The sequence below is a fragment of the Pipra filicauda genome, unplaced genomic scaffold (assembly GCF_003945595.2).
Source record: "Pipra filicauda isolate LSUMZ 115617 unplaced genomic scaffold, ASM394559v2 scaffold56_size3634133_pilon, whole genome shotgun sequence".
Classification (NCBI taxonomy): Eukaryota; Metazoa; Chordata; class Aves; order Passeriformes; family Pipridae; genus Pipra; species Pipra filicauda.
The window spans coordinates 332423-357456 of record NW_024104720.1 but is presented as its reverse complement, the minus strand read 5'-3'; the positions used below and the strand labels follow the sequence as shown (position 1 = coordinate 357456).

The 25034-nt window shown below is 42.3% G+C and overlaps 1 protein-coding gene across 1 annotated transcript in view; it reads right to left on the bottom strand.

Annotated features, from left to right (window-relative positions):
- Positions 1–24788, bottom strand: part of AHRR (aryl-hydrocarbon receptor repressor) — an 86105-nt gene extending 61317 nt beyond the window's left edge. Inside the window, exons 1-2 of the mRNA XM_027741052.2 lie at positions 24633–24788; positions 4975–5046 (exon numbers count right to left, since the gene is read on the bottom strand). Of these exons, the coding sequence (XP_027596853.1) occupies positions 4975–5036 (62 nt within the window). The 5' untranslated portion in view covers positions 5037–5046; positions 24633–24788. The remainder of the gene's footprint in view (positions 1–4974; positions 5047–24632) is intronic.
- Between the last annotated feature and the right edge of the window lie 246 nt (positions 24789–25034).

The following is a 25034-nucleotide window of genomic DNA, read 5'->3' as shown; positions in this document are numbered from 1 at the left end:
GCTTAGCTTAGCTAGCCATAAACAGAAAGGGACAAGCAGGGACATTTTTCAGTGGGCTGCTTTGAGGCAAATGGAAATTCTGGCTTTTATTTTGGGCTGAAAGTAGATGGTGCTTGTTGTGTTTGTGTTAAACTCAGGATTGTAAAACTGTAAACAGAGATGTAGCACTCACTCTGATATCTCATTTACTCTGCTTTCCATACAACACTACTGCAGTAGAGTAGCACATGTAATTAAAAAAACAAAGCTGGCTTTCCCTTCCTTGCATTGTTAAACCACCTAAATTCTGCCCTGCAGTAACAAGTACTTGTACCTGCACAGAAGGCACATCACCAGTCCCCGTGTGGTGGGAGCTGAGTGCGGCAGCTGGTGCAGAGGACATTTTCTGTTTCGGTGGTACATGAGGCATTGAGCCATTTGCGCATTAATGATTCAGTGTGCCCGTGACACACAGACCGCCACTAGTGTAAACCAGTTTGGTGAGCTTGCAGAGGAATTTCCTGCAACTGCAGCTCTGTCTGCTGCTCCCTACCCTCTGCGGGAGCCCTGCCCTGTTAATGAAAAGTTCACTCTCATTAAGTTTTTTAAGTATGCCTAAGTGTTAAACCTGCAGATTATCTGAAATGAGAAAAATCTAACCATTTACTGTGACAGCATGGTTTTAGTAAGAAAGGAAAGGGAAGAGAGAGACCAGGAAATGCAACAGATAGGCTAAATGCAAAGTAACAGCAAGATGGTGATCATGAACATAGTGACCAGCACCCACAGCCACTGAGCTGTGCTTTTGTACATGGCATAGAAATCCTGGCAGAGCTGAGCTCCAGTGCCAGCTGTATACGTGCAGGTGGTCACCATCTCCTACGAACCAAAAGGACTGAATGAGAGAAAGCTGTTTGAGGGAAAGGGGGCCCTTTGCCTCCTTCTATCTCTTCTGCCTCTTCACAGCAAGGAAAGACAGAACTAATGGTCAAGAAGATGCCACACTGGCAGAGCAATGAGAGGTGGAATAGTGTGATACCAAGTAAGAGGAAGGGCTATGCCACAGAGGACCTTAAAATGAGAACTAGGAAGCTGGAGAAAGCTGCACCTCCCAAAGTCTCTGTTTACCCTGTCACAGGTATGGTTCTGACTGAAGTGGGCAGTATGGACCAGTTATAGATACACTCAGAGCTTAGGCAGCTATAGCTTGCCTTTAAAGAGCCATAAAATATCACAAGAAAGGTTTTGTGGAGGAAGAGAGTTTCATAAAATGCCAGAGTTTGAGATGAAGAAGTGGCTGAGGTTCCCAAATGGGAACTGTCCTGAAGCATTGCCTTAGCATTTCTAAGTACTAATTTCAGCACAGTGATTTTAGCTTGAGGTTAAAACACAAGATCTCTTTAATTTCCAGATGCTTGAATTACCAGTAAAATGTTAGATTTCCACAGGAAATAAACACTTGGTAGAGAATGTTTCCTTTAGTCAAAATGCCGGCTGTCTGGCTGAAAGGCATATCTTATGGAAAATTTTTCAATCAGTCTGAGCTCCAGGTGTTTGAACTGTGTCCATAAAAGCCAAAATTCCTTAGTGTAGACCACATCTAATGGGGCTCACTTGGAAGTTTTCTGGGACAAAAGGAGAACAGTTAGGGTTTTTTAATTTATTTGCATGTGTAAAAGCAGAACTTGAACCTGAGGTATTGTCTGAAGAATGGCAACCTAATGAAGATAGTTCTGCTAGTTCTGTCTAGAGAAGAGAAACATTTTAGTTCCTCTCAGTAAAACAAATTTTCCACACATTCTGCCCGAGTCTTGTGGGTCTCTGCATTCTCTCATGGAACTTCTTCATACATTTTCATCACTGTTCTGTAAAACTACCTCAGAATAGAATTTCTGTGCGTGAAAAATATTAATGAACATAACGAACAATATCATTCTGTGATATCCTTGATTAAAAACCAGCTGCAGGATCACCACCTAGATTGATCACAAAAAGTTGATGTAGAGAGTCAGCCTCCTGGGATGCACTGTGTATGGGTAATTATAAACATCCCACTTGTTCTGCAGAAGGGAGAGCTGCATCTCTGCCTTTTAAATCCTGACCTTTGAAAGGACTCATCCATGGATCCCTACTAAGATCCAAGTATCCTGCTCAGACTGAGACACCTGAGCTCACTTATTCCTGTGTTGAGACAGTTAAATTCTAGAGATTATTCATGTTAAAAAGAGAGGAATCATCACTAGGATTGGTCAAAGAATATCCATCCACTTTCGTTCCTGTGAAAAATTAGGTTTTACAACTGAACAATACTCATCCCAAAGCAGGTGGCTATATCTGCTTTGATTCATTATTAGAATGACAGGGGGTAAGTAGAACAAAGCTGAGGAGAATGTGCTGTGCTATGAAATCAAACAGGAGAAAAAAGCTGTAGCAAAGATGGTACGACATGAATCAAAACCATGGTTAAATATGCTGCTCAATTAATAGGCTTCATCTACTCTTCTCATCATCATGGCTAGGCTTCACGATTGAAGATTTGGGGAGGGCTCTACCCACGTTTGTTACAAGTGCACTGGTGGCTAAAGAGGCCAATACGAGACAGGCACATCTGGTTTCAAAAGGCACAGCAGAAAGGCTCCTTAGGTGGTATATCTGCAAGACACGATTCTTTCTGCATTGTCTTTTCTCCTCAAGAGTGATCCTGCGTGTGTTCTCAAAAGCATCAGCAGCGTTATAGATGGTGTGTCTCCAGGCGTCCCGATTTGAGGCCAGAGTAGACCAGTTATGGTGATCAATATGACCAAGGCTGAGATGTTGTTTCAGGCAGTCCTTGTATCTCCTCTTGGGGGCTCCTCTCTTGCGGCAGCCAGTGGCGAGTTCACCATAAAGCAGGATCTTGGGGAGGCGGTGGTCCTTCATCCTGGAGACGTGCCCTGCCCATCGCAGCTGTGTTCTCAGCAACTCAAGGCAGCGTAACGGTAAGGATATCTTGGAGTCCTGAGATGTTATTAAAACCAGTAGGACTGAAGGACATAGACTGCAAAAGGAACTCTGTCTGCCAGTCTGTCTGGGGCATTCAGAGCCTCTTTAGATGAAAATAAGTCCCTGAGTGAGGGAATAAGCACAGGAAAGGCTTACCAGAGACTAAGCCCACAAACAGATAAGGTTTGAGGAAGAGACCAGTGTTGCTAGGAACTGAGAAATCATCCTCAGCAAGTGGTAACTAACCACAGAAAATAGACTGCTGTTTCCAGTGTGGGAGCTCAGTAGTCTAATAATCCAAATATTTTCCTTTGTTTTAACCAAAACCATGTTTCTTAATCAAAAGCTCGTGCTCAGGTACCTGCACTGCAATGTCACAGCAAAGCTATTTTCAAGGTAGCATTACTTGCAGTGGTTCCCAAGACAGAAACTTGGTTCTGTCAAAGTGAGTGAGAATTTGCTTCTGAGTTTATTGAAGTCAGAACTTCAAAAAAGGCTAATGAGGTCATTTCTGTCATTTGTTAGCAGTTAGTTTTCTTAGTCATTGTGCTTATCTAGAAGTCATCTTCAAGAGAAGTTCTAGCTAGCATGTAAACTCCAAACATAAATCTGAATGTTTATCAAAGCAACTGCAACTTTCCTTCCTTACAAAAGTAATGATCCATAAACAGTTTTCACAGAGGTAATTTCATGTACTGAAGTGGTTCCATACCTCATGCAGTTGTTATAAAATTAAATATCCACATCCATATTTAAGAGTAGTGCAGAAATCTTACATACATTTTGGATTCAACACTCAGGATTTTTGTAGGAAGAATTCTTTCCTTATGTCATTATCTTTGTCTATTGAAATTGTCACCTATGATATATTTTGCAATAAAAGAAATATTTTTTTTAATTTGGAAGAAGTGGTTCATGAGCAAATACTGCCCAAAATCCAAACAATATCAACAGATGTCATTAAAACATTCAGAGAAACTCCTCTTTGACTCTAGACCAATATATACAATTTTAAGCCAAGTGGGTTATTTTTAGAAGTTCTGAACAACTGAAAATAGGGAAATCTATTTTAGTTACCTTCTCATCCTTAAATTGTCTGTGAAGGCCACCAGCGCCAGTTCATAATTGTAACACAGTAAAATCGTGTGTTTTATAACCATAGAATCAAGTGTAACACAGAAGATGTGGGATGATTATACTAAAAGCTTCATTTCACAGAGCGGTTTATGGCATCTGGAAATCATTTTACATTTGAGTGATAGCAACCTTTTTTCCCCTCCCATTTCAAGCATCTTATAGTAACAAATTCCCATTGCATTTTTTCTTCTTCTGCTTTGCCTTCACACATGCAATTTCTCTCTCCCATTTTTTTCCCATGAAAGTGATCCCATAGTAAATAGTGGTTTGAAAATTATGTGTTCTTTATGCAAAAAGTGAATCACCAGTCTGCTCTTTCAGTTGGCTGAACTGACCCACTTTCTGGACTCACACATTTTGGACTCAGCGATGCCCCAAGCAAGGCTAAGCCAAGGAAAAGGGAAGGGGGGAGCACAGTACCAGCACACTGGTACCACTTGACACACTGCTTCTCAGAAAGCTCCTCGAACAGGCTGCAGGGAGCATAGAAGCACAAAGGTGGCAGGCACCTCTCCAGCCCATTGCCCAGCTGACATTTAGTCCACCAGTATCTTCTACCTGTGAAAAAGCACTCCCTCTGCACTCCTCACAGCAGTGTGTTCTGCAGTGCACTGCAGTACACACCATAACCAACACTGGCCTCCTCTTGGCGTACCCACTGATGGGTGAGGATGGTTGGACCCATGCTTGGCATCCTTTCTGGAGACAGTCCTAATGATGAAGAGCCAGCCTCCCAGGCAAGGGTTTCTCACTGGAGAGAATAAGATTAGGTCTATCCTGCATCATCAGACCATAGGAGGAAGGGAACCCTTCCTCCACCTCATTTCTAGCACAAACATTTACAGGGAGATGCCCCCGATGAATATGATACTTAACTGTTTCTGAATGGGTTTCCTCCTTTTTCTCCCAGCGTATAGGCATTCCCCTGGAGGAATCATTGTTCTGACACTGAAAAACAAAAGGAATAAGTTTCTTAGTTTAGAGGTTTCTGTGTTTCTTCATCATGGCTAGGCTTCGCGAATGAAGATTTGGGAATGTGTTTCAGAATGCTGGACAAAATTACTGGACCATGAAAGTTCAACCAAGGAAAATGTTTGTTCCTTGAGTGTGACATTCAACAACACTAAGAAGCATGGTGGCATTAGTTAAGATAGAAGCTTAAGACTAATTCCAATTTCCTACCCTAATAATATTAGAATATTGATGTTTATATTCGATTTTCATTTTTTCAAATTAAGCATACTACGCATGATATAAAATGGGTATAAAATACATCCTGCTTACTGGATGTCCAAACTTTTTTTCCCTTCCAGGCTCATTTTTAAATTCAGCTAAACAAATAAGAATGATTAATACTACCCGTCATCTGCAGGGACAATTTCACAGCTTTTAAAATACACTGGGATTTTCTCTCCATTACTGACATTGTAAGTAGTAGGATGCAACTATTCAAATCAGCATTTTTCCAGGTTCTCAGATCCTCACTTTTAAAGACTGGAAATATGTCTGTCGGCAGCTCAAGATGTGACACACACTATTGTGGTTAGCACTAGGACCCAAGGCAGTGCTGATGGAGGTGACAGTTTTCAGACAAAAGTTAGCCTTATTGTTGATCTATTTGAGCATGCTAGCCTTAGAGACATTGCAAGCTCAGAAACGAGTCTTTGCATTCAGTCTGTTTAAATCTTCTGGAGATTAGCTGAATATTGAAGTCTCTTGATTTTCTGTCTGAAAGAATATTTTAGTCATGCTGAGTGCTGTTCAACGGTGGGTTCAGGCTACCGGAGAGGTTAGTGTATCTCAAGATACCTCAAGAGTAATTGCTGCTTTGTGTGAGATGTAAAATTAAGGGGATCTTCTATGTCACTGAATCAATCCCATGCTGCTGAAGACAGATCTATCATGTAATGCAAATCATAAACTTACTGAACTTGATTTAAAAACTGTTTAGAAGAGCCTTCTTTTTCATTGAAGGGCAACTTTCTAATACCTAAAAACCTTTCGTCTTCCAGCTTAAATTTGTTCATGGTCATTTTATGCCCATTTGTTCTTCTGCCAACATTGTCTTTTAGTTTAAACAGCTCTTCCTCCTCCATTGTGTTTACTCATTGGCATATTTTTAAATATCAGTCATATCTTCAGTCAGCCTTCGTTTTTCTATTCTGGGACAACGAAAATTGTTTTATTTCCCTCTCATGTTACAAACTCTTTATTCTTCCTATCATCTTAGGAGTCTTTGTTTTCTCATTTCAGTCAATCTGTCTAAAACATGGATAAACAGGACCATGCACGGTGTATTAAGTTAAATCTAAAAGTATTTCATACATGCATATACATATATATAGAGAGAGAGTAATTGACAAATCACTTATTCTTTATGGGAATTATCTCACTTGATATTTGTGCGCCTACATTTTCCTTTTCCATAACCATTACCAAATTCATGGCTCACAGTCACCCTGTAGTCATCTAATATACAGAGTCCATCTTCATGTATAATTTCCAACAAATAAATGCACAGTTTAAGGAGGAAATGGGCTCGGGTGCCTAGCCATCCCAATCGTACAATGAATCTCCATTTTATGTTTTGCTGTGTGAGAATTGTGTCCACTTCTGTGTTGATGGTACAGGCAACAGACCTTGAGATTGGCTTAGCTGGTCAGAGCATGGTGCTAATAGCACCAAGGTCGTGGGTTTGATCCCTGTACGGCCCATTCACTTAAAAGTTGGAGTCGATCTTTGTGGGTCCCTTCCAACTCAGAATGTTCTGTGAAACGAAGTTTATAGGTACACATCTGGTTTAATATGAAATGTCTTAGTAAAAGTGCAACTGTCTCCAAACTGATAGTTGATGAACTCTGCTGTTAGTTTCCCTCATGATCAGTTGTTTTCCTTTCAGCACAGGCTGTTCACCCAATTCCTTCCCCCAACCCTTCTATTCATTACTAGTCGTCAGCAGCACAGCATCCTTCTCTAAATTGAGGTAGCTAAGGTCTACTGTATTTCCCTCATCTAGAAAATCAATTATTGTGTCAACAAATAGCTATCAGGTTACTACGTCAAAATCATTTAAATCTACATTCCATTTTTACTCCATTACACAACTAACCACAGCTATTAATGGTTCTTTCCTTGAGAATTCATTCTGAAATGATGCATAATACAGAGATCAGACAACTTGCCTTCTCTCAGTTGTAGCTTATGGTGGAAACACCAGTCATTCTCCAATTGGTGCAGTATCAGGGATAAAGTTCTTCCAGAAATAAACAAAACTACTTTTTTCACTATTACTGAAATTATTTCACGTGACATCAGATTGGTGAACCTCCTGTCTGAAGTCAATGACAGATATGATACAGTGCAATAAATATTGTTCCAGGTTAAGAAAGTTTTATCCCGTGGACTTCGCTAGTCTAATCTGCTAGCTCTTTTTTTTTCCCAATAGTCTGACAATTTTTAAGATTTCATCTACCCTCATGGATTTCTTACTTCAGTGGGAAGCTAAAATGGTGTGAAGATGCCAAAAGAATTGATTCTGTTCCTTGTGAGACCTTACATGAAAAGGTATTTTCTTTTTATTTTTGGTGAATTGAAACTGTCTGGATGTGAGGTACCCACCAAAACTACTCTATCACTTCCCTCCTCAGCAGCACAAAGGAGAGAAAATATAACAGAAGGCTTGTGGGTTGAGATCAGGACAGGCAGAGATCACTCACCAGTTACCTTCACGGGCAAAACAGACTCACCTTGGGGAAATTAGTTTAATTTCTTACCAACCAAACCAGAGCAGGGTAATGACAAATAAACCCAAATCTCAAAAATACCTTCCCCCCACCCTTCCCTTCTTCCTGGGCGCAACTTCATTCCCTATTTTGTCTACCTCCTCCCTCCGCAGTGGCAGAGGGGGATGGGAATGGGGGTTGTGGTCACTTCATCACACTCTGTCTCTGCCTTCTTCCTCCCATGAACTTCTCCAGCATGAGTCCTTCCCATGGGCTGCAGTTCTCCATGGACTGCTCCAGCATGAGTCCCTCCCATGGGATACAGTCTTTCAGGAACAGGCTGCTCCAATATGGGTCCTCTGCAGGATCACAAGTCCTGCCAACAAACCTGCTCCAGTGTGGGCTCCTCGCTCCAGAGGTCCTGTTATAAGCCAGCTCCAGTGAAGGCTTCCTGTGGTGTCACAGCCTCCTTCACCTCCTCCAGAGTGGGGTCCTCCGTAGGCTGCAGGGGCACAGCCTGCCTCACCATGGTCTTCAACATCGGCTGCAGGGGAATCTCTGCCCCAGCACCTGGAACATCTCCTGTCCCTCCTTCTTCACCGACCACGGTGTCTGCAGGGCCGTTACTCTCACATATTCTTGTTCCTCTCTGACTGCTGTTGCAGCTGTGCTGGTTTTTTCCCCCTTCTTAAATACGTTATCCCAGAGCTGCTGCCATTGTTGCTGATGGCCTGGGCCTTGGCCAGCACTAGGTCTGTCTTGGACCTGTCAGACACGGGGAAAGCTTCTGGAAGCTTCTCACAGAAGCCACCTGTGTAGACCCCCACTACTAAAACCTTGCCACACAAACTCAACACAATATTGTAATACTTTTGTGTTCTGAGTCCTTCCTGTCCATAATATCAGTCTATGAATCATAGTTCTTGTTTCAAAACAGTGTCACATGCTAGACTTCCCTTCTCTTGCCTTTATGAGCAAAATTAAAAGGAGGGGAAAGGCTTGGAAAGCATAATTCAACTGAAAACTGAAAATTAAGAGTTCATTTGATTTCCCAAAAGGGCCACTTAGTTTTAAACTCCATTCTGGGTGAGTTTATTAATATATGACAGTGAATAGAAATAAATACAAAGACCTCAGTATTCAAACTGAAAACCAGGAAATAAATAGCAAACAATATGAGCTAGAATTTATGATGTGCAAAATGCTGGTTAGGAAAGATAAAGGCCCAAAGGAAAATTCACAAGCTGCATCACTAAAGACAAAAGCTAGTGTGCTTTTTAGAAGAATATTATAAAGAAAATAATTCTAAAAAATGTGTACAGTTCTTATTAGGTGGAGATGGCTCTATGTTAGAACTACATAAAAGGTAAGAGGATAAATCAATAGATTTTCTTCTAGTCTCTGAAACAAAGGAGAATCATGAACTCCCATCAAACAAGAATAAACCATGCACTCTTCAGGCTTTCAACAGGAGCTTTCTACAGAATTAGGACAAGGGGTTACCACAGCAACATGGTACGAAGCACTGCCCCAGCTACTGAACACCAATGTCCTAGATACACATACAGCTAAGAGGTGCTTCTGCCACCACCACTAACGCCAGTAGTGGCACGCAGTTAAAATGAGTCTGAGGACGCACATATGGGAACAAAGTCAGAAGGTTCATGGCAAATGGTCCTAAAAATACATCTGAAAACAGCACTTGAATTTGTTGAGCTGCACAGATCCATAAACCAAGAAAACATATATTTTATAAACTGGAGAAGAGCATGTATTCACTGTCCTACCTGGACACCTTTTCTGATCACCTGTGAGCTCTGCTCTCTACCAGTAGGACAGAACAGCCCATCTCCACCACTGGAGGAGGCTGGGTGCTCCTTCCCCTGCCATCCCACTGGTCTCACATGTGAATGAGAAACAGGAAGAAGTTGGGTGGACGGCACTCAGCTGCTCAGAACAATTGTGCTCTTTTAATTCTCTTTCTCCCTTTAACACTTGCAAGTTCTCACATTGTCTCCATGTGTTTGAGGCAGGATGAAGAAGAACCCAAAGCAGCAACCTCCCACCACTCCAGCAGCAGGAAAGGGGGCTTACAAGCTTGAGGAGCTTCAGGAGGAGGAAAGGGCAGATGTGGGCCATGATCATTCACTTCTGTCAGATGCTTTTAATCACTGCTGACATTAAGTCGCAATTAATCTCTGAACGCTGGAGAAAGCCAAAGGACTGAAAGACAGCTGCTATATGATAATCTTCAGAGAAGGCAAAATTAATAACTATCCAGCTAACTACTGGATGGCAAGACTGACATCCATCTCAAGCAAAATACCAGAAAAGTTGATAAGAAAAATGAATGACATCACTTAGCAGAATTCTATGGAATATCATGCTTTTTGGAGTGAAACTAGCTCACTGAGAGGTTATCATCTCTAGCTGACATAGGAGTTCACTTGTATTAGTAAGTAATTTAAGTTGGCAGCATAACATTCTGCTTTTAAAAGCCGCAATGAAGTATTGCAATGCACAGTTTCAACGAGTATATAATCTGTCAAGTGATAGATTAAAAAAAGTGCAAACGCATCTCACAATAGGGAATAGAAGTCATTGCTACTGGATAGGGACTGCATCCTGAAATACGAATGATTCTTGAAAGGAATTAGGGAGCAAAGTGAAAAATGAATACAATCCATAGCCTGAGCTACCAGGGAGGATCTGCTGCACAGGCAGCTAATGCAGTTGCTGACCTGAGTGAAGTGATTTTACCTCTGTTTACAGATATGATGAGACTGATGCTGGAACAGTGCGTACAGTTCCCATATAAGTGTTTTCAAATAATGCTAGAAATTGGAAAGGGTGAATAAAGAAGCTAAAATAAATACTTGCAGGCTGAAGAAATTGCCTTGCATAGAAAAAAGATTTAGGTGGCTTGAATAGAGCAAAGTACTTTCAGGTGAAGATATGACCGCTGAATTATTTTAACCTGAAACAGAGCAAGCACTTAGAAAGTGAAGCTGAAGCCAGAAACATCCAAATAATAAATAAAGCATTAATCAGTAATATCATGAGCATTTAAACTCTGGGATGAGATACAAAGGATTTAATGGAAACTGTTGTCTTGAAACCATGGTTAGATATCTTTTTGTAATTTGCACTTTATCCTAACAGAAGTTATGCATAAATTAAATAGAAGCAGTTGAACTGAACGCAGGCATACTCAGGAAAAATAAGAATATTTGGTAGCTTTGGTAGCTATAGGAGCTCAAATTACATTGTCTAATAATCTCTCTCTTTTCACTAAATTTTGTGAATCATTTCCTGCCCGAATGTGATCACATACGATGCATTCAGTGCCTGAACTACAAAAAAGGGCTGTGTAGACCACAGCTTCAGAGTCACACAGGTTTTGAAGAGGCAGCCTGGGAGTGAGGAGGTCGTGTTGTCATCCCTACCGCACTGCACACCACAGCACAGTTTCACCTGCAAAGTAAGAAGGGGATGGGGCTGGAGTGTGGCTTGACTTTTTGCAGGATTATATGTTTCTACCTTGAGAAGAGCAGCTCTGGAAAAAGACTTCCACTCACGATGGCTCATCAACAGGACAGAAATCTATCTGCCTGCTGTCACTAAGTTAATAGTGATTAGCACGTTTCTGCCAAGTTTTCTGCTTCTAATGAATGATCATGTTTTAGGAGAAAATATGATAACAGTTTTGGGTATATCTTTGCAAATAGCACGCAGTACTGTTTCTAGCTGAAGCAGCCCCACTTAAAAACTGGAGCGAAGAATGATTAAAGGTTGTGAAAACAAGCCCTGTACTCAGTGTCCAGGAGCTCCAACTGTTTGGGTTATCGTGAAGAACAGCAACAGAGAACTTCCGCACAATAAGTAACTACATTACGTAAGAAACAAACATTTCGTGACAAGAAACAAACATTTCTAGCAAGATCCAATTTACTGAATTTGCGGTTAATTAAATTCAAGTTACAAATAAATGAGGATAACTATCAAAATAATTTATCCAAGATTGTAGTGAACTCTCCCTCACTGGGCTTTTTTTTCATCAAGAATTTTTTCTAAAGAAAACTATTGGACCTGTGTGGTGAGGAATTTGTTGAAGAATGTCTGATGGTCCAATTACACATGAGGTTGAAACAAGATCACGGTAGCCATAAAATTTGCTTTTCTGCCTCAATCTTTTCTTCAGTGAAAAAAAGATTAACTCTCAAACATGAAGAGTTGTTAGAAGACTACTAAAAAGGTATTAAATGCTTGACCTACAGAGGGTATTCTGCAAGTATCAGGGATCATACATTGTCTGACAAACACACATAAAATCTCTCTTCAATTTCCTTTAAAGAAAATATGTACAAATTTGGCTATGTTGGGAGCTTCTGAAAAAAAGTTCTGTTTGTGTGTGTTCAGAAGACTCGTTGCAGTTTGACAGTCATCTATAGTTTCTGCCTGAGCTGAGCACACGTCATCCCTTCATTCCTCCTACAAGCATCTGCACTATACATGTGCATCCCCATGCGCTTTACATGCCTCCCCTTGGAGCAGCAAAGGCAGCACCAGACTTTCCTTCTTGCTGTTCCTCCCCATCCTCATGTGTTCTCTCTGCTCCAGCCACTGCCACCCAGAAAAAAAAGGACTCCAGATATAAGACATGGGAACAAGGAGTCGGCCATGGGAAGGACTGAAGTAGCCCAGGACAAGGCAGAGAGGGAACAAAACCAGAGAGCTTGTAGTCCTGAGTCTCAGCGTCCCTAAGACGTGCAGACAGACACCGTGCTTCAAAACACTCCAGAAAGGAACCAGTGGGGAGCACTGCTTTTGAATCATTAGGAATTCGAAGTTACCATTCAGAATCTGGAGTTTTCACCAGAAATTAGGTGCCCAACACCTCCTTACTGCAATCACCTTCCCACATCTCCTGGGGCTCCTTTGCCTTTGCTGCCTGCATTCCAAGAAGAAATCTGAGCATGCAGAGCCCTACTCCTGCCCTGCTTAGAGAGCTTAGGGAAGGAATCAGGGCTATGCAGGAGCTGTAGGAATGAGGGCTGCGTGATGCAAGGCACGCGGCTACAGCTAGTGACATCAGAGGCACCAGCCCTCGTTTTCTGGGAACCTTGGTCTGTTCTAAAAGTGATGAGCACTCAGTACTGCAGCTGGAGGCAACCAGCACTGAGCTCTGAATGAGTGTACACCGAAGGCTGCGTCTTCTGAAAAATCATCTCCTGAGTGCCTGGCATTCAGTAAATGAGAATATGTCTTTCAGATTTATCTCTACTAATAAGACCATATGTCTCAGCAGTATAATAAAGATTAATTCAGCTGTGGTTTTGATGTACTTAAATACTAAAGTCACAATTATCACAGGACAGTCTGTGACAAAATTAATAGCACTGTGTTTGCACAGGATTTGAACAACGTGTAGAACAGAACTTGAACTACAAGCTGAATGAGGATAATAAAAACAAAATATGCAGCTTCTATTTTAGTATGAGATCAAGCTTAGTGCCTGTCCACATAGGTGAGGAATTTAACAGTTGGACTTGATGATCTTTATTAATTTAAACATTTTATGAATATATGTATGTATGATTTCACATTTCATCTTTAACCCCCAGGCTTCCTAATTTGCAAGTGCTCGATTTTGGAATACGGCAGCCCTTTGCTGCAGGATGGGTATGCAGCTACACTTTCAGGAATCTTAAGCAGAACAATAATTTCAATCACTATTCTTCCTTCACAAACAAGTTCATTGGGTGACTAAATTGTCTCATCGGCCCTCCTTTCTTTATATGTTTATATAAGAAAGCCTGAAATTAAGTTCAAGGACACCTTTTTTGAGCTTTGAGGATGTAAATAAATAACTTGTTAAAAAAACTTAGATGCAAGTTTGTTGAGTTTTTTAAAGTAATGTTTGAAAAATACAGCTGTTTTTAGAACTTCTAACATGTGCTGTGTCATTTAAGGAAGGATACAGACCATAACACATATAAAACACACACGCACAAAAAGATTGGGCATATGTCTGGTACAATACTTTGTAGTTAGCAGAGTGGTATCTCCTCTACCAGGCTTGACTTTGGTCCTCCACTGTCTTTGCCCCAGACCTTCTGAGGAAAATACAGGATTGCCACAGTGGCTGGGCTACCCTTTCCATAGTAAGGTGTGAGCAGTGATGAAAAGTTTTGCTACAGCTGAGGCATTTAGGTTATTGTCTGAACCATATGGATTATTTGATGATTAACAAAACAGTCAATCTCACATTGCAATCCTGCCCTCAGTAGGGATATTAGCATAGCATGTTTCACTTTGTCTCTCAGGAACATAATATCTTTGAGATCTCTGTCCTTCTGTTCTGTTTATTGAAACCTGACTAACAGGTCACAAGAAAAGCAGACGTTGTGAAAGCATATGCATCATTTCCATAACAAATCTGACTAAACCCAGTAAGATAGGTCAATGAAATATTTCTGCCATGAATGTGTAGTGTAGCAGGGCCTCAGTTCAGCTGTCTTCCACCTACAGCTAATTCAGGATCTGGGAGCAGCTTTATGCTGGAAACACAGAGCTCAGTACAGGTGAACAACTCAAGTATGCTTGCCAAGTGTACATATAATTTCTCTGATAGGTGTTGCCAGGATTTAGCTCTGTGCTGCCATGACAAGGCTGCTAGAGCTATTTAGTAAATCAAGTTTATGTAGTTCATTAGCTTGTCTACAATACTCTACGACTCTGAGGGATAAATATCCTTAGATAAAAGGGATAACAGTATCACTCTGAAAGAGTTGTGTCACTTTTTTCACAAGACACATGTGGTTGTACATTGAGTGCTTCTTGGGTTGCTTTATCCTCATGCCCCATTCCCCTGTTCCGCCATAAGGTGGTATATGTTTCACCACCCATACATCACTGTGATGGGTTGAATTAGAAATGTTACTTTGAGTTGCAGAACCAGCCCAGAACCAGCCACAGGTTGCAAATGCAACTATGAACTGTGAAGCTATGCTGGTCCTCCAAACTCTCTTGTAAGTTCACTAGCATTCCTGGAGTTACTTTCCCAACCACCTACGTTTTAATACACTGCTTGTCATTTCATCAGACTTCAATTGTCTAGAGTTTAGGGTTCTCTTGAAATATTAGAACGATGGTCTTTGACAAGACTATTTATCATCCTGCATCCACAAGGCCAGACTAGAAGTGTGGTTGTGTTAGGTTTGTGTGGCCAGCTTTTGGTAGTGGGGGGGCTACAGAGGTGGCTTCTGCAAGAACCTGCCAGAAGCTTCCCCCCCGTCTGGCAGAGCCAATGCCAGCCAGCTCCAGGATGGACACGCTGCTGGCCAAGGCCAAGCCAATCAAATATGGTAGTAGTGTCTCTGTAATAACATATTTAAGAGGGAAAGAAAGTTATTGTGCAGGAGAAATTGAAGCCAGAGAAGAGTGGATTGAGAATATGTGAGAGGAACAACTATTCAGACACAAAGGTCAGTGCAGAAGAGGGGAAGGAGGTGCTTCAGGCACCGGAGCTGAGATTCCCCTGCAGACCACGGTGAGGCAGCTGTCCCCCTGCAGCCCATGGAGGAGACCCATGCCTGAGCAGGTGAACGTCAGGAGGCTGTGACCCCATGGGAAACTTGTGCTAGAGTAGGCTCTACTCCATGGAAAAGGATACACGTTGGAGCAGTTCATGAAGAACTGCAACCTGTGGGAAGGACTCATGCTGGAGAAGTTCATGAAGAACTGTCTCTCATGGGAGGGACCCCCATGCTGGAGAAGGGGAAAGACTCCCCTCCCTTAGCAGCAGCAGCAGAAACAACTTGTGATGAATTGACCATAACCCCCATTCCCCATCTCCCTGTGCTGCAGGGGTGGAGGGGGAAGGAGGGAGGAGTGTGGAGAAGGCGTTTTTAAGATTTGTTTTACTTCTCATTATTCTACTCTGATTTTGATTGGTAATAAGTTCAATTAATATCCAAAGTCTAATCTGTTTTGCCTGTGACAATAATTGGTGAGTGATCTCTCCCTGCCCTTAACTCATGAGCCTTTTGTTATACTTTCTCTCCTCGGTCCGGTTGTGGAGGGGAGTGATGGAGCAGCTTTGGTGGGTACCTAGCATCCAACCAAGGTCAACCCACCACAGTGGTGCAATTTTGGAGTAAATGCTAATAGCATGATGGGAAACCCTGAGTTATACAAAGAGAGGCTACAGATAGATTAGAGGATTGAATAGATGAGACAGAAGGACAGAAACACTAGGTATCATTTTTAGGAGTTTTCTACTGTAAAGCCAAAATGGAACTAACTTAAATGGAATTTTTATCAAGAAAGGATTGCTTATCAAAGTCAGGGAGACTCTCCACAGTAGCCGATAAGCTGGTGATCCTCTTTTGCAAGTGTACCAAGATCCAATTCCAAGTCTTTCAAAAAAGTCTGCCATATACCATAACTGCACTCTCATTGCCCTGATTTCTCTCTTCTTTTCCACAAAAGGCTTCTTAAAAGATTTTAGTTGCACTCCAGTGCAGAACAGAAGTCAAAATATGTGACAGCTCATATCTTTTGAATATATATTTTTCCATATATATAGATCATATATTTGCATTTTTTTCTGTATCACTAGAGACAGTGTGGAAAAAGACAAAAGTGGCTGTCTTTGGCTCAGAGACACAGCCTGTTCTCATAGGAGCCTCTGTGATACTGGGAGAACACAGCATAGCATTCTCCCTAAGAAAAGAAGCAAAAGAGGTTTGGATCTAAGGCCAGCAAAATGGCCTTTATTGCTATAAAAGTTATTATGAAATGTGTGTATGTAGGACATGAAAGCAGGGAGGAAAACTAATGATAAACCTAGATGTATCGTCAGCTTATCGGGAAGGTGCAACGCTATTCTTCTCCTGGCTTTGCTCTTCTGTTTTGTTCCTCCCCAGTTATTCAGTGGAAGAAAAAGAGAAACAGAGGATGAAATGCCAAGAGCCTCTTAACAGTGGTTCAGCAGAGCTTAGATATCAGAAGATCCAAAGGAACAAAAAAAAAAAAGACAAAAGCTTTCAGGGGGAAAAAAAAAGATATTTTTCTTAAAGCGTGAGATGGAAAATGGGAATACAGAGAAAAACTGAAATGAAACATGAAATATTTTCTCCTTGAACTCTGAAAGTTAAGTTTGCTTGATGCTTAAATTGATGTTTTTATTATTATTACCAGTGCAATTCAGTCTTTTAAAATGTTTTTGCTACCAGTCTAAGAAGCACTGCATTTGAAAGAAGCAGGTCACAGTTTGGAAAGACACACTGAAAGCCAGGCTGGCGTGCGAGCTGTCAAGCTTTTGCTGAGTTCTTGCAAGTCTTCAGTTTAATGACGTACATGAAAATCAGAATGGAAACTCAAAAGTTCCTGTTCTTTCAGATACTGAATCTGAAAATAAAAGTAAAAATAGAACCTGATGTAGCTATTATTTTTGATATTATAAATGTAGCCAAAAAAGTTATTACTGGTTGAAAGTCTGTCTACTTTTGTCTGCTATGCTGACAAGGCACTACTGGAGCATCTTGGTTTGGATAAGTACTCGAATTTAATCCAGGTTCTTAACTATCAATGTATAAGGCCTGTGCAAACCTCATAAAGTTCAACAAGGCCGAGTGCAAGGTCCTGCATGTGGTTTGGGGTAATCCCAAGCACAAATAAAGGCTGGGCAGAGAATGGATTGAGACCAGCCCTGGGGAGAAGGGCTTCAAGGTGTTTGTGAAAAAGAAGGTCAACATGACCCAACAGTGTGCACTCACAGACCAGAAGGCCAGCCATGTCCTGGGCTGCATCAAAAGCAGCGTGATCAGCAGGTCGAGGGAGGTGATTCTTCCCCTCTACTCTGTTGTAGTGAGCCCCCACCTGGAGTGTTGTGTCCAGCTCTGGGGCCCCCAAAATAAGAAGCACATGGACCTGTTGGAGCGAGTCCAAGGGAGGCCACAAAGATCAGGTGCTGGAGCACCTCTTCTATGATCACAGGCTGAGAGGGTTGGGATTGTTCAGCCTGGTGGAGAGAAGGCTTCTGGGAGACCTTACAACAGCCTTCCAGCATCTAAAGGGGGCCTACAAGAAAGCTGGAGAGGGACTTTTTACAAGGGCATGTAGTGATAAGACAAGGGGTAATGGTTTTAAACTGACAGAGGGTATGTTTAGGTGAGGTATTAGGAAGAAATTCTTTACCGTGAGGGTGGCGAGGCACTGGAACAGGTTACCTGGAGAAGGTGTGGAGGCCCCACTCTTGGAAGTGTTCAAGGCCAGGCTGGATGGGGCTTTGAGCAACCTCATCTTGTGGAAGGTGTCCCTAGACATGGCAGTGGGGTTGGAACTACATGATCTTTAAGGTCCCTTCCAACTCAATCTGTGATCTATGATTCTGTGTTTTTCTCTCCAGAAACATGAATATCTCCTTTGAAAGCAAAATATTATATCTATTCCCATTACGTTTTTGACATCTATGGACATATTTACCTTTTCTCGTTTGCTATCTGACAACTGGAACTTTTTATTTTAAATGCTTTTACTGTTTTAGAGACATGTCCAGAGGAAAAAAAATGTTTAAACACATATGCAAGTTACCTATAGTACTACTCTCTTCTAATATTATTTATATCCGTTACTATCCTAAAGTAGCTAATAGATAAAAATTAATTCTCATTAGTAATCCCAGAGGTGATATTTCTATATGTTCATTAAATTTTTGATCACACATTTTTAGATTATAAAAAATATTAATTTTCATTAAAAAGCCATGGCTGCAAATATTTCACTTGTAATTAGGGCAATACATGAGGGAAAATTTGACATCTTGCCTTCAAAGTCCCAGAATTTTATTTGTTGCCAAGATAAAAAAGCACACATTTTACCATAGCACATCCTGTCACAATACCACTTGTCATGAAGCCTTTGCTACCATCCAAGACCATCAGATACTAATAGAGAAGCTAGTTTAAGGCACTTTTCACAGAGAGAAAATCTTAGAGAATCTCCTCAACTGCAGAATAGGGGAGAGCTCTTTTATCAGCTTTTATAGCCTGCCTTCCCTCCCCAGTCCCTCAACATCCATCTATCCCAAGACAGAAAGATTTTGTTAATCCTTGCAAATAGGGCTGAAAAGACCCTCGAGAGATCATACAGAACATCATTCCCTCCTTCACACAGAAGCAGCTGTACCAAAACCATTCAAGAGACTTCAGATCAGAGAAATGTCTTGTGAGCATGAAAGACTTGTCTGTTTTTTCTAGCTAAATCAATTGATTTAATAAAGGAGTGACACATCTTTCTAGTCTTTTACATGCTTAGGCCATCATAGCTGTAACGACACAGCTGTTAAACCACTCCCCAAAGCTGCTTCTAGTGAAGAAGTATAGTTTCTATGAGTACCTCAGAGATTTTATTCCAGCGTTTAGCTTTCACTAAAATCAAAAAAATTTTCCCTAAGTATTTTAACCCAATTTTTCCTTACAACATATAGTTCTATCAAAATTTCTTGCCCTAGCTGACATGAACTTGAACAATAGTTTAAGTTCAACTAACTTTGCAGTTAACCCTATATTTCTAATGATTTTTTACTTCTTTCCCTTTACTCTTCTTATCTCTAGACTAAACAATTTTTCAAATTTTTTTCTTGTAGGTGATGTTTTCTAGACATCTGATCATTCCTCTTACTCTCCTTTGGACTCTTAATTCTGTCTGCATTTCTTTCTCAAGTACCCTGCTCCTAAATGAGGTCCAAGCTAAGGACGTACCTTGGCTGAGCAGGACTAAAAGATTGCTCATGTATCATAGAAAAAACACTCCCATTTTTACACACAATTTTTACAACAGTGCAATGCTACTGACTCATGTGTAGTTTGTGATCCACCGAATTTCCACACCCTTTTCTCCTTAGCCATTACCCATGCTATATTTGAGGACATGATTTATTGTTGACTGAAAATAAACCATTGCACAAAATCTTACAGACTCACATCCCTCTTGGTTTTCTGGAGGTTGTGACGGTCAAAAATCACTGTGAATTTGACTCATCTTCCAGAGTGCCTGAAACATGTTTCTGATTGGTGACCTCTGCAGGCTAAATGCCCACATGCTCTGGCCCCTCCTTCGGGATGGTCGTAAAATAGGGAACAGCTCTGACAGATCCCTGTGGAGACCCAACCTGAATGATAGTCTTCTCAATATACCCCTCAAAAATCTCTATGCCTGTATCCTTTGCCCACAAAACAACCTCAGCAAATTTTGCTTCTCTATAAATGGCCTGAAACAAGAAGAAAGCACAATGTTTGTGGAAGGATTCCTCATCAGAGGACAAGGAGAGGGAGACTCAATCTGACAAGTGCATCAGGAGTTCTCAGACATCAGAAAAACACATTTTGGAGAAGTAAATCCCTGTGAAAGACAAGGAGGCCAAGAAGAGCTGCTTTCCAAACAATGCTGCCCAGAGTGAGAGGTGAGAGCATAATATTTGGAGTTTCAGCAAAGGAAGAAGTTCAAGAGGCTACTTAGCATCGTGACTCCCAGGGATCTGTATACTACCAAATGTAGCAAACAGTGCGAGACAATGACCCCAAAACTGCCACGTATTCAACTTCATCCCATCTCCAGTGTTACAGCAGAGAGAGAAATCCAGTAACAGTGTTTTTCTACAGTCCCAACAAGTGACAAAATTTTATTTCATGCTAGCACACGTTTTCAGCAAGCAAAACCTACTGAAAAGACCACGACTTAGCATCAATACTAATAAAGTTTAAGAGTAAGGAATAAATATTTAATGTATTTAGTGCATGCACAGATATCACAGTCGAATACAGAGCAATAGCTCTGGTGCACTGGGCAGCACTGCAGTTACAAGACAGATCAAATGCATGGTTGCAAACACCATGTTCTGCAGCCCTAGCTTAATAGATTGCATCACGCAAATTATTTATGCATTGCCTGCAGATGCAGCCTTAATTCAAAACCACAGACAGTATAATCCAACCATCATGCGACAAGTACCCAAGTACAGACAAAATGTTTTGTTCATAGATGCTCATTTTAATAGATCTTCCACTGACACAGGCTGCTAAGCGCTGCCATCTTGAACAACTTTACACCACCATCCTGCAGTTGCCCTGCCACTGCATACCAGAAGGCACCTATCAGAGTGGAAAGATAAGACTCAGAAAAAGGTTTTAAAAAGGTAAAACTGGGTTTGTCATGATTGTAGATGCCCACCTGCGTACCTGAGGGTTGCATTTGAGTGAACAGGTCCTACCTGTTGTATGCTGAAATGGTTGTATCACACATTGGCACAGGGACTTTGGGAGTTCATAAGTATTTGGAGTTCATTTAGTTGGCAAATGAACTAATGAATGGAATGAATTAAGCTGGCATCATTTTGTCCACCCCACTTGTGCAATCCTGTAAGTCCATCCATTCAAGTTCTGCAGTTATCTATGTCATATTTTTCATGTTGACAGCAGTACAACGTAAACAGAACTTGCTATAGAAACCTCGAAGTTCAAGGTTCTGAAGGTAAGTTGAACTAAATCCAAAATGACTGTCAAAAAAGCTCTGTGGGAGATCTGGACTGACAGAGACATATTCCTAAAGCATTTTTGTCTCAGGATGTTCATCTGGTTCCTGACTCTCAGTCAAATTCCTTGTGAAGTACCTTGAAATTTTCATTCTTTGTGCAGACCCAGAAGTCTGCATTACGGTCACCTTCCTCTTAAAAAGAGAAGCATCCACTTGGTACACTTTAGGCTGCATATTTGCTCTCATGTTCACCTTCTTCACTTTGACCTCAAAATGCTTGTAGAAACCCTGGTCTGTAGTTTTCTAGAAGCAATTTACATAGAGGGCCAACAACAAAACAGCTTCTCTCAAAAGCAGCAGCTCATGTTTCTGCTAGCCAAGTATGGCTGGATTTATTTATATATATATTAGCATATACCTCTGACATATAATATGACACATAAGTCACCTTCTCATATCAGCTGGTAGCTGACAGGAAATTAATTTCTGGGGCAAAGACATTTTTTTTCTTTTCACATGTGGTTGCAGTGGTGACCCATTCTGAGCACTGGCAAGTGCCAGGCTGCTGCAGAGTCGTCCTGTCCTGCTTGCCATGGCCATGTGGGGACAGTGTCCAGCACCAGTGAGCTGTCATGAACATGGCAGTTGGGCAGTAACTGTGTGGGAACATTCACGTTGGTAAACATCCTGTTGCCTATCTCACGGTCAAACCCTCTATGTCTTTGCTCTGCCTGTACCAGGGAATCAGGCAGGCACTTCCTGCTGTCCAGGTAACCCCGTTCAAGTGGGAGCAGCCAGAGTTGAGCAAAATCTCTCTTGTGCTGCTCAGGCAGATTGGGTTAGCAGCTGATGAATTGTGGTTATCTGAGCTATAGCTTATTCCTCATGGGTAAGCCAACTTAAATTGAAAACATCACCACTCTTCAGCAATGAGTTCGTGTGTGCGGACATGAGTCAAATTAGAAGCAATGTCTGAGTTAGGACTACAGTTACTCCATGGTGAAGACAAGTCCATGTTATCCAAATTCACCCCCTTCCCGGGACTTAACTTCAGTGGTTATTCAAACATTACTGTTAGAAAAAAGCCCTGGCTGACACTTCCTACCCAAACTTGGCAATTCCTTAAATTTTCCTCCGAAATCTGCTTTGTCCTAGCTGTCTCTGGGCACAAAGAGACACTCCCACATCCTTTACATTCCAGTTGGGGCTAATTGAACTCACATGTCAGCATGAGTCAGCAGTAATTACCAGGAATATTAAGGAAAGATTTGGCACTGGACCTTGATAATTCAACAGCAGAGCCCCAATGTTTAGTGGGGTCTCATATTGCATCAATCCCCTTAAATACATGACAGCAAAAGCTATATATCAAGTTCTCAATCTAGTTCAACTATATATGGGCAGTTCCTAGTAACAAAAGCATCTTTACTGTATTTTTTGATACACCTACAGAAAGGAAAATCTAGTGGAAAAATAATTTCTGACTGCTAAATCCTCCTTGCTAGAGTTTAAATTCATTTATACATTAAAACCGATGAATCAATATTAGACAGGCTGGCTGGTTTTCGTAAGTACTCGCACTGCAAACAGGGCCTAGCAATGCATTTCCTCCTTACAATTCCTGGGCAGAAATCTGAATCGATGGTAAGTTGAGGTAATAACATAACTCCCCCTCCCATGGCTCAGTTGGAATTAAAATCCTGAAACCACAACAAACTGACTTTTCCATATATGAGAGTTCATTCCCTACCACTCTTCCCCAAACACTCCCCCTCTGTACACCTTCATCCCATGGACTGTGGAACATTGTGCTTCCAGAGCTGAAGACTGGAGATGCTTATACACTAGCCTGACACAGCCCCTAAAATCCTAGTCCTCTCCTCGAGATCGAAGAATACCCCAATGCACTTTTATGGTCAACTACGGCAAAAAAATAGGTTGTCCCAAACATATGCTGATGCAGGGACACTGGATGGGGCGGTGAAAAGCGAGGACTGTCTCTGCCTGGGCTCTCACAGGGGATGACGGCAGGAGCAACAGCATTAAAGTTACTACCAAAAACTTAACTGGTAACTCTTTCTGGATTTTAATATCTACAATATTTTAGGTGCTTTGTTTTTCAAGGAAATAAATTCTTGCTCTTGGTTGCAAATTAACCGAGTGTCTTGCCAGTGAATTCGATCTTGTCAGTCATTAAGTCCCTCCCTTAAATGAAATGATTTAGTCTTAGCCCTGGTTAATAACACTCTCTACGGTTCATATAGGAGAACTGTTTTATTTTATCTGCTGCAAACATATATGCATCAACATTCTTTTCAACAGATTACTTCTGAGCCCAACCAGATCATTCAGTTTTATTTAAATCCAGTCCCAGTTGCCGTTTTGAAATCTCGAACTTACAAACATCAAGCATATTCTTGGGTTTTTCTGGTTGTTTTTGTTTCTTTTTGTTGCTGTTGTTCTGGTTTAATAATCCATCTCCTAGAAGCTCACTAAATGACGCACAAGCACTACTGGTGCCCTTTTTCAGAAAATAAAGTTTTTTATTTCATATAACTTATGCTATTTGCATTATTCTTTAAGAAATACATGAAACTACAGCTTCACCCAAAGACATACAGAATTCTTGTTTACTAAACAAAGTAACGCAAAGTCAGATAAAGCACTGGAGCCCGTGCACACGCTTCGTCTTTCCCTCACTGCTTTTTCGCCCTTTGGTGTGTCAAACTGAAACACAACAAGGATTTGTAGCCTCTGAACTTATAAAACACTGAAAATGATTTTCAGGGCAAGTACTGACTGACCCCAAAGCTAACCCAACCCGTTCAGTGCCAAGTGAGTGCACTTGAGGCTCGAAAGAGGCGATGTGAAACTTTATTTCACTTGTTTTCCCCTCGGAAGGTCTCTCGAGGCGTCGGTGGAAAGGATGTGGCCAAGGTGCCACGGCAGAGCCCTTCGCTGTCTCGGCTTCAGCCCTCGGGACAGCGAGGCACCCCTCGGGCATCATCCACCCTAGGGTCGGCGGACACCGGCATCTCCCGGGGCTCTCGCCTGGGAGCTGCGGACTATCACCGGCGCCCGGGTGGAAGAAACGGGGCTCGTCCTGCGCGGTTACTGTCCCACAGCCGCCGACACGGCCGGCGAGACTACCGACACCCAGGGGACAGGGTGCTGGTTTAGGGGCGAGGTGGCCGGAGCCGCCGGTCCCCCGGTTCCCCCGCACAGCTGAAGCCTCAGCTGCCCACCGCGAGCTTTCGGGATGCAGTGACTTACCCCACGGTCCCCTCCACGACCCGAAGGTGCAAAGTTTCTGCGGGCGAGGAGGAGAAGCCCCCGGCCGCGGCGCAGGGCGGAGGTGAGGGAACGGGCGGCGGGAACGGGCCGGAGGGCGCCGGGGGTGGGGAGGATGCTCGGGCGCCGCTTCCCTCGTGATCCAGGTGGCGGGCGGGCGGCCGAGGGACAGGGCGAGCCGCCGGCTGCCCGCTCGCACGCGATCCCAGCCCGCCGCCTCCCCCCGCCGGCGGCAGAGGGCGCTGCGGGGCGGCACCGGCGGCACCGGAGCCCGGGGCGGGCGGCGGGCACGGGAACACCGGGATCGGCCGGACGGGACTGCGGCGATCAGCGCCCGTCCCCGCCGGTGCTGACCGCCGCTCCGACGAGCGATGGCGGGGGCTG